We start from the raw sequence: 10683 nt of genomic DNA, 5'->3' as shown, positions 1-10683 counted from the left end.
TCACACACAAGTGTTCACTATTCTCATGCTGTGAATCGGCCACAGCTGACAATAATGATGTCAAAAGTTATGTTAACTTAATATTTTAGAGGGAGACATTATTTTCACTGATATTACGTATCTAATTATATATTTTATTTATTACACTTTTATATATGTGCGATGTTCAATATTATATGTCTAATTTCTTAACGAGCATTACGAAAATCGCAAAATTTATGTTGTAGAAAACTGTTCGTAGTTTTGAAAAGAAACTTTCGATTGGTCGATAAATATCGTTCGACCTCAGTGATAGCGTCAACCTATCGAGAGCGAGGTCGATCGCATCGAAGAAAATGGCGGCGCGTAGAGGCACGTAGCGAGCGGCTGATTATTGTGTTGCAGGGTAGCCTACAGTACCCTGCCTATGAGGAACATGGAAGTCGTGAACGATGACGAGATGGTGAATAATTTGTTACACGAGGAGCGACTTGTGGGCAACGAGTGCCGCATCTGTCTGAAATCCTGCACGGAGGCGTGCCAACTCTTCCGGAATAACGCCGGAATACCAGAGAAGTTGATGGCCATCGCTGCTGTACAGGTTAGTTGTCGCATGACACTTTGAATTTCAAATCACCGTTTCGCGCTTCATGCTAAAAGTACGAAAATTCACTTGATATATGTATACCGAAAAATTCTCTCCTTCGCATCCCTTTTCGTCGTACCTGTTCAACGAGTTTGAAGAATATCGGACTGCGTACAAATATTGCATCGTTTTTGTGTTGGTTACAATTCTTGTCATATCACACAGAATGTGGAGAGGTACTGCTGATTTTTATGTTGTTTATTCCGTTGGAAAATTAACGAAGTCCTTGGTTCACGTCCAAAAGAATTCGAACAGACGATTTATTTGATCATACTCGCGAATCTTAAATTTTCAATTACTCTTTAGAAAGTGTTGAATCCAGACATCAAGATAAGTTCTAAAATATCTTTTTCTTTTTTCCTCAAGTGTAATCTTTTAGGAATAATACATAGTGTAATACAGCAAAAAAAACTCAGGAAGTTGCTGATAATTGACACCATGATTGGAATTACTGAAAATATCTTGGAATACGTATCTTGGAATTGTATACAATTACTTAACAGAAAATGATACTACACTTTACGAGTTCAGAAGGAATGTTTGTGGAGTATTTGAGGATAGAAATGAAACTCCTAAGCGAGGAAGAATTCAAAATTGAATAAGAATCTTAAAGAATTAAATGAAAATCATAGAATCAAGATATTGCATTTGTACAAAATAAACTAGATGTGATCATTTCAAGATTGTAAATGAGTATTTTATAGAAATATAAATGAAATTGATTCATTTGCACTCATTCAATTTGATGGAATGATGTTAGTGGATTTGCTTGTTACTAACTAAAGCGATCATTTGTTAATGGAGAAAATTCCAATTAATTACTACTACATGCACTCCTTAAACAAGAAGAGAGAGAAAGACAGGAAATAAAATGCTCAGTGGAGTCGATTTTATATATGTACAGGGAATGTAATAAGAGCTGCTTGTTATAGAAATTTGTCCACTCATACACTTGCTTTACCTACGAAGTGTGATATTTTTGTAGAATCAAACAGTGCGAACCATAAATGTAAAACCAGGTTTTCATGGATTGTAGGTAGAGGAAGGAGATGGTCTACCAACTACTATTTGTTTATCCTGCAACCGCCTGCTCGACGTGTCCTACGACTTCAAACGCCAAATTCAAGACTCTGATGTGAGACTTCGTCAAATCTTGAAGCCGCAAATTCATTCCGTGCCGCACGACAAACATACAAAGGATGGTGCAACAGTCAAAGATATCATCACTGATATTATATCTGTTACCTCCTGTACAAAAGACGATCACATGGAGCAGGAAATCTACACGACCCACGATATCGTTACGTTCGACAGCACTACCATGCCGCCTGACGTGGGTTTGAACGACGATGAATCTCGCATAAGTCACGAATTCATGCCGAAAACGGACGAGATTGTGGAACAAACTGAGAAAGACACGTCGTATAGCGCGCTCAAAGAGAATATAAATATACATAACACTGAAATTATAGAAGCAACCTTCGAAGAGACGCATGTGAAGGAGATGCACACAAATACACTCGCAGATGACACGAGTCACTTAACCGGTCTGTCGACGGACGACAAATGCATGAAGCAGGAGGAAATGATGTTATCCCAGGAGGACGAGACGTCGAAAAATTTGGTGGACGCGAGCAGGGTAGAGAATCTGCTGAAGATAGAAGTCAAGAACGATATATCGTTGGAGGATCTCAATGACCATGATATAAAAGCACACGCGATACTAGGGACGGATAGTCTGGACACGAAGGGCGAGACGAACGGCAGCGACGACGAGGAAAAGCCGCTGATAAACAGGACAGGCAGACAGAGGTGCTTGCATTGCATCAAGTCGTTCGCGACAAAACTGGCGCTGCAGAGACACATAATCGTGCACAAACATAAGACGAAATTGCGTTACGTCTGTCACATATGCGACAAGCAATTCTCCAATATCGCCAAGCTGAAGAGCCACGTGCGTAACAGTCACGAGGCGCACAAGCTGGACATCGAAGTACCGCAAGAGAATAATCAAGATAAGAGGGCCGGCAAGACGTCGATAAAGGTCACCAGGAGCTGCGCCAACCCGGCGATGGACAACGCGAGGGAGGAAAAGAGAAACTTCAAGTTCACGTGCAAGGTTTGCTCAAAGCAATTTATTTATCAGAAGTCCTTCATATCTCACGCCAAGAGTCACCCCGAGTACAGCGAGGAGACGACGTCGGATGACGCGCTCGATCAGCTCGCGAACAAAGTGAACGAACAGCGAGACAAAGCGCCCGCATTCAGGGAAAACGAATCTGAGGAGGAAGAGGACGATGATGACGACGACGACAACGACAACGAACTGCCGATCGAAAGTTTGCAATGCACGCAGTGCGGCAAGCTATTCGCCACTAAGAGGAATCTGAAGAGACACATTTCGACGCATAGTGGCTTGAAGTTTAACTGCACGACTTGCGGCAAGGGATTTTCAAGGATTGACAAGCTAAAGGATCATGAACAGTCGAAACACAAGGACGAAATATTCGGCAACACGGACGACGAGGATGACGACGAAGAGGACAATGAGAATAAAGTGAACGAGAATTCTGAAAGTCGGAAAAAGGTAAGATCCTTTGGATTTAAATGTAATTTCGTAAGAGGAGATAATGTCTTGATATCTAACGACAATGACTTTTCGAAATTGAAATATTTAACAAAATTTCGACATTCAAAACAATTAAAGGTAATTTCCATGATCCCGAGAAGATATGAGTTCTATTATTTATTAATCAAGGATAAATCTCTCACACATGAATTTTACAGAGATTATTCATCTTCACTACAATTTTATAAGAATAAGAGGTACATTATTTCCTTGAAATCGATTTATTTCTCCAGACGTCACACAAACATCCTCGACAAAACGACTACAAGTTTCGTTCTCGTTGTAGGACCGACATAATAGACCGCACAAATGTGCTCTCTGCCCGAAGGCGTTCGCGCAGGCTCAATCGTTGGCGAACCACATGGAGAGGCACAAGAGAGTGAAGGACACGCAAAAGCGCTTTCTTTGCGAAGTCTGCAGCAAGTGCTTCGCCCAGAGTGGCTCGTTGGTCGCGCACATGCGCACCCACACCGGCGTCAAGCCATACGTGTGCAACGTGTGCAGTCGTGCTTTCACCAAGAGCACGTATCTGCAGCTACATTTGAGGACCCACAGCGGCGAGAAACCGTACATCTGTCAGTATTGTAGCAGGGCATTCGCCCGGGCCAACACGCTGGCGCGACACATCACCATGCACACTGGTGAAGCCAAGTACCAATGTCAGATCTGCACTAAATCTTTCCGCAGGCTGACCTCACTGAACGAGCACACGTATACGCATACCGGCCAACGGCCGTACGCGTGCAAGCTCTGCACTAAGCGCTACAACAATGCTGGATCATTGTACGCACACACAAAAAAGTGCAAGGCGCAGCAGCTATCCGGGACGACTACCACGTACGCGGTATCCACGGATAACACTCAGCAGCAGAATGATGGCCCGATGTCGCAGCTGCTCATCTATTCGCAGAGAAAGCTCGTGGAGGAAACGACGGTTGGCCAAGTCGTGTCCACGCCACAATATATGGTAGCGAATGTACACAATCAGAAGGGAGTGTCCGCCAATGTGATTCAACCGTTCACCGTAGAAGACCCGAATGTGTACAATACGAAACAGTTCAAGAACCCTTTTTACATTTATCCGAATATGTAACGATGTGTCGATGCCGAATACGTAACCACGTTCGATGGTTGCTTGATTTTTCGGCTGCCTTGGATCATCACTACTTGAATTCGTGTTTTCCTTTCGATTCATGTCGCGGCGTCTCGATAGACGCTAAGGATCGAATTGAATCCGTGAACTCTATAACATGCTGGAAAGAGAACATGCGCGGATTCCACGCAATGATCTCGAGGAAGAGAGCAGCGAATGCTCATGCTTTCTCTCTCATATATGTTACCCGAGCTGAGAATGTCAGCCTAAATGAGTAAAGTAAAATTACATATCCGTATTGTATATAGAAACCTGGGAGAACTTCACATATTTGAAAAACACCAAGACAATAGATTATAGCATGTTAGAAGGACAGATAACGCAACACTGTCTCATGTAACAACTATAAGTACGTCTTAGAAATATTTTTTATCCAATAGATCACTTCGGCTGTTTTAACAGTGGTTCTCCTTCCAGTATGTTATATGTTTCGATGAATCGAACGGAGTTTTGGATAATACGAAAGTGGAGAGAAGAAAAAGTAAAGAAAAGTTAAAAAAACAATTCATCAATAAGACTACGGAGCTCAAAAAAATCCTTGATGTTCGGCAGGTCTAAGTTTGGTTCAGCGTATATCAAGGTAAATCGTGCAAATAATCTCCCAACGACGATTGTCGTATATTACGAAATATAGACTGGTCTCGTGAATTCTCTACCGTCGGTATTTGGACGAAATAAATAGTGGTAAAATCAATATAAACGCTTCCTTTCAAGCACGCGAAAAAGATGTGTGCACAATTTAACCGGGATATTGTGATATTTATCTGACGTCTCTTAACACGTGCGCGGTATATCGTGCAGTGTACAGTCCGTAATAATATTACGTTAAAACCAAAAACGTGAATTAATTATATTACCTCACTAATGCAAAACCGAGCCTCGAAATATTTAATTCGCCTTATGTGTTTTTCTCTTCGTAAATAGGAAATTAAGAGGATGTGGAAGTAAAAATATATGAGACGGCGTAAAACCTCGTTCTTAGAAATATAAAAATTAAGAATTATATATTCCAAATTCAATCGAAGGGACTTTCTTCCACAATAGTTCAAATTTATTTATTGATTGAATTACGTTAATAGATATTTTAGATTTTAGAAGAGAGGTCCGCTGAACGAGTGCAGTAATATTTCACAAATAACTCAGGTTACAAAAAAAAAGTTAGACTCTTTTGACACAACAATGTACAAAATGTGATGAAAAGAATGAGACAAGGTTAGAAGAAAAAGTAAAGATACTAGTAGATATTTACACAAGGAATTTGTATAAATGGACGAATCCTGTATATTATTGGATAGGATAACTCTTCCCTTAATTATATATATATATATTTTTTTTTTTTTTTTTTTTTTTTTTTTTTTTTTTAGATTATTATGGGTATCGTCATCGGTTTGCATACACATATACAACGTATCCCTTCAATATTGTATAAGATAATAATTTTCTTTTAGTAATAATTCATTATGAGAGATCGTGATTGATCGCGCTTTATTATTGAAATATTTCGATATATATATAAATCTAAAAGATGTAATATTTGTCAATGTTTATGTTTTGGAAAAATTAATACTAGTGAGATACTTGCATCTTTCTTTTCACAAGCAGTAACCTGAACGTGAGAAAGATGGGGTGAGAGAAATTTGTATAAATTTAACATTAAGCATGTTTTGGTATGAAGACTATAAATTATTGTTTTTTTATATAAGAGTAATAAACGGTCATGAAACGTCCGGAGTGTAAGAAGAATAATTTCAATTAAATCTCCAGACAGCACAAGACCTCCAGGGGATGTTCTCAGGACATAAGAATATTTTCAGAACATCTTCAGATAGAGGTTGTTCTGTGGAAATCTGTGCTGTTTACGTCGTAATTAACATGAAGAGGGGCAACCGGTGAGAAATCAATTTTATATTATGCTTTCGTTGTAATTATGTAGACACATGTAGAGAGCGAAATCGATTTTCGCACGAGTACTCTCAACAACTTATTACTTGTAATGTACAGGGTGTTTCGAAAAAAAAGAAAGATGGAATATAAATATATAAATAATTGTAAATAGTATCCGAGATAAATTATACTACGTCTTTGTAAAGGTAGCAGATGTTCCAAAAGCGCTTATACTTTTATGCACCATGTCGGATATCGATAAGGCTAACATACATACACACAATGCGATATTTTATAATAAAGTTTCTAGAAAAATTATCGTGTCCTGTGCTCTCCTGCCATCCTGCTTGTATTCCTGCCTTCGGTAACATCAATCCACATCGCACTAAACAGGGAAATCTACAGTTTTGCATTTTCGTCTCGTTAATTTTTAAGAAATAAATTAAAATTTAACAGACGGCGGGCAGCCGACGGCGCGAATAATGTGTTGTCAAGTTATGAAGATAATTTTATGAGCCAATTTTTTTTCTAGCGAAAAAATCGCGAAAGAAATTATTATAGGAACAAGCATATTATACAATAAGAGAAAATCATAGTTATTTTTGGGCCTCAACCGTATTTTTTTTCGTCTCATTAATTTTTAAGAAATAAACTAAAATTTAACAGACGGCGGGCAGCCGACGGCGCGGTCATCACCGCGCGTGTGATATTATCACGTCTTGTATATTTCATGTACATTTCATGCATATTTATATTTCATGTATATTTCACGTGTATTTTATGTATATTTTATTTCATCCTGCATTTATCATCGGAATACAAGGATATTCTCAGGAACTCTATTTTTCCATCGCACGTCACTCCAATGAGAAACGTTGGGCGTCTCACGACACGATAAGCTCGATTTATATCATCCGAGTCCTAAATTCCACTTACGGGTCTCCCTCGGAAACCCGTGGAAAAATCGCCAGTTCTCGACGTACAGCCACTAGCATGAAAGAAAAATGATCGCTGTTTTCGGGCGCGGAAATATTAAACTTATTCCTACGGGTCTTCGAAAGGCACTGCAGGGCGCGGAAGGGGATGTCCGAGATCACTAACTAATATTTAATCAACTTTGCAGGAGAATATTATTCTCCGGACAAATCAAGGACATATGTATCAGGCTGTCAAGGGGGAACCAGCATTGTTCGCGCGTGTTGATACCAAAGCGCACGCACATTTGTGTACGCGTCGCTTTCGGGGCACGCAGTGGCGTAGCTCTAGAGACCTCTCCTTGAAATTACGCAATTACGGGACGAGTTATCGATTTTGATCGAATATCATTGGCCCAAATGATCCTTAAGAAATCAGAGAAAGCTGTTTTACGTAATTCTGTCGTACATATGTACGTGCGTTTCTCGCAATTGTACAATTTTCACGAGTAACGCGCAAGAGTTGGTCATTTCTTAGCGGCACCGAGTAGATTTTCGAAGTCGGGAGGAAGGAGTTTGCTGGGCGCAATGCTTCTTACGATTCACGAAACATTACACGTCGTAATTGAGAGCGCGCTTCATTTTACCTCAGTTATTGTTCCAACATTTAATATTTGCGTTTGCCAACGAGGCGACTTTATTTCAGCATCGGCAAAATGTCTCGTGCGTTATACATGGAATTTACCAGAAAGGATACGCCTATGTGGTCTATGTTCGATATGTTTACGTGTACGATATGTGTACGTGTGTATAAGTATGTGTGTGTGTGTGTGTGTCGCCCGGAGATGGCAGCGTGTGACACACGTTCCACGTGCCGGGAACGGTATTCTCTTGGGATAAGATTCAGGGAAGAGGGTGGAACACACCGCGACTGCTCTCATCGTGGCGCTCTCGTGAGAACAAGTGCAAAACAAATGTCGCACCGGAGCCGGTCGACCGATGCGACGCGCTCGTGAAAATTGTTTCTCTAGGTTGGGATAAATCAAATTCCCCTCCCCCTTCTCTCGCCCCTCTTCCTCGCCATCTCTCCCTTGTAGTACCACCGCGAAGAGGATATGAGAAACTCCAATTTGTTTGCAGGGCACCGTCTTACCGGGAAGATGAGATACGCGGCGTCTTCTGGAATTATCGCGATACCTTGCGCGAATCGTTCGACAGATTATTCGATTAGCTCGGCTTCGAGGAGTCCGAAGGATCCGCGCGCGCGCGGTGAGTCTGAATATACTCTCTCAAAGTCGAGAAATTCGAAAGTAACCCGATAAGTAATGTTAGCTGTTGTTTAAGAAGCGCAACGAGTTGTTGCAATTTTCCTTACTTTTTTTCATCGAGTTTTAAAGATCTTGTTTTACGATTCTGCGAAGTAACGATTGAAGAAAAAGTACCAACGCCTGAACACGCACCTAAGTTTGAACATTTTTCTTATTGTAGGTCCTTAAAAATAAATATTTAGACTTCCAACATAAAAAAACATATATATATACATTCTATGTTGAAAACCCAAAATTTGTGTTTAAAAATCAAAACGATAAGAACGTTCTGAATTAGCTACGCGTCCAGATATTGATACTCTTATTTTATATTCGTTATCCAAACAATATAATTGCACGACCGTTTCTGTTGCTAAAAACGAAAAATAACGTAGTTGTCAAGTTTTTATTTAAAAAAAGTAGCTTGTAACATTGACGTTACAAATAATGTTACAAGTAACACGTTATTTCCCAACCCCGCACTTCTCCACGCTATGATCGAATTCGTGACTTCGTCGTTCTTTGTCGTGTCTTATTTTTAATATTTCGTGTTTCACCAATTGAAACTCACGTTCCGACGAGCTGGAATTAAAAGTTAACCGTTATTTCAGTTATTTATAATGTGTGCGACTTGAGCTGTTGAAAGTTTCTCAAGAGAGATGATATTCGATATGCTCGTCGGAAAATACCTCCAACATTCTCTTGTGCTGATTGTAAGAAAAACTCAACTACAAATTCGTGCAATTTGTGCGAAAAGATTGACTTGTCGGAAACATGACGACGATACGACTCTGTCATCATACGCGGCGATTTGTCTCACTGCGAGTCACCGGTGATCCTCGTGGCGCCACTAAAAAGTCAGGTGCCGGTCACCGGTGACCGCCATGGCGGTCGACGTGTTAGTCGCGGACTAACGAAAGCCACCCTCTGTCGCTCGAAAACAACAAAGGCGAAGCGGCAGACGAACGATTATTAACGACTATCATCTAGATGAAATTCGCTCGAAACGATTGATCCCTCTGATACCAACAATATCGACAATACCGTGAGACGACGGCATTAACTATCTCCCTCTGATATTGACTCTTTACGCTCCAAGGGCGTCGTGGCAGCGTGACCCGAAAAATCTTATGAAACTCGGAAATCGCCGCAGCAGCAGTGCCTTTTAGGTTTAAGAGAGATCGAACCATCACCGCCAATTCCAAAACCGACTTGAAATCCGGAAAGCGGCGCTCCTCGAGTTCTCTAGGAGACTTCGCATGGTGCCGCTGCGGCACCCTCGGAGCGCAAAGGGTTAAAACGGCCGGGCCGACCGGTTTCGGGCGTCGACACGCGACGCGAGGGTTAATCCAGCCCGTGCGACGAGCGTCGTCACGCGGCACGGCACGGCACGCCACGCGAGAGCAGGTGTAAACAGGTGCGAAGGTCGCTCCGCCGCGCGACGGGACGCGACACAGCCCTGCAGGCTCCTCGCGCGTCCACTGGAGCAGCCAGGACGCGGCGTATCCTCCGTCGTGCCGGCGTCGTCGTCCGCGCGGGATCGATCGTAAAGCCGCGGGGTGGGATGGCGTGGTCGAAGGGGCGCGTCATCGAATGATAGCACTCATTCGGGCTGATGGCCGTTTGGGGAAGAGAGCAGTCTGGCCTGTTAGCCGACAGGGGTGGCTCTGTGTGCGTGGCTGGGGGTAGCAGCAGCACGGGAGGGTGCAGGTCGGCATCGCCGTGGCGCGAGGGCGGCGTTTCCAACCCCGCCACCCTGTCGGCACGGTCGGTGGCGAATCGGCTTCCGGTGGGCGAACGCCCCACGAAAAGCAACCCCCGTGGGGCCAGACACGGCCACACCCATGTTCTCCTACCCGCGGCACCGTCGGTTATTGAATTAAGCTTATCATTTGATTTTGAGGAGACCCACCAGTCGGTCGTACGGGGCGCTCTTAAGCGGGCCGAAAAACTTCTTCCTATCCACGGTGTAATCGCAATAATTTGATATCGCTGATCCGATTACGCGTCATAAGCCGCTATCGAGGAGCCCTGCCGGCGGCACGGCCCGGTTCCCGTTTCGCTGAAGCGTCGCCGGCGAGAGAGAGCGGCTCGTGCCGCTACTCTACCGCTCGTGGTCTACCCGGGACTTTCCCGTGGTCGAGCGGGCCCAAGAACGCGCGTGTGGCCGC

General features: G+C 42.7%; 1 protein-coding gene across 1 annotated transcript; it reads left to right on the top strand.

Moving 5' to 3' along the window:
* Window positions 1-2: 2 nt before the first annotated feature.
* On the top strand, window positions 3-6692 carry LOC116842691 (zinc finger protein 878-like). Its single transcript, XM_032812248.1, has 3 exons — window positions 3-580; window positions 1662-3212; window positions 3541-6692. The coding sequence occupies exons 1-3, from the start codon at window positions 407-409 to the stop codon at window positions 4345-4347; spliced, it is 2532 nt and encodes an 843-aa protein (XP_032668139.1). The 5' UTR covers window positions 3-406; the 3' UTR covers window positions 4348-6692.
* Window positions 6693-10683: the final 3991 nt, after the last annotated feature.

Source organism: Odontomachus brunneus, unplaced genomic scaffold, assembly GCF_010583005.1.
Source record: "Odontomachus brunneus isolate Ranch 3 - 2012 unplaced genomic scaffold, Obru_v1 Obru_scaffold_026, whole genome shotgun sequence".
Taxonomy (NCBI): domain Eukaryota; kingdom Metazoa; phylum Arthropoda; class Insecta; order Hymenoptera; family Formicidae; genus Odontomachus; species Odontomachus brunneus.
Note: the sequence above shows the minus strand (reverse complement) of the source record. Positions and strands in the feature narration are given on the sequence as shown.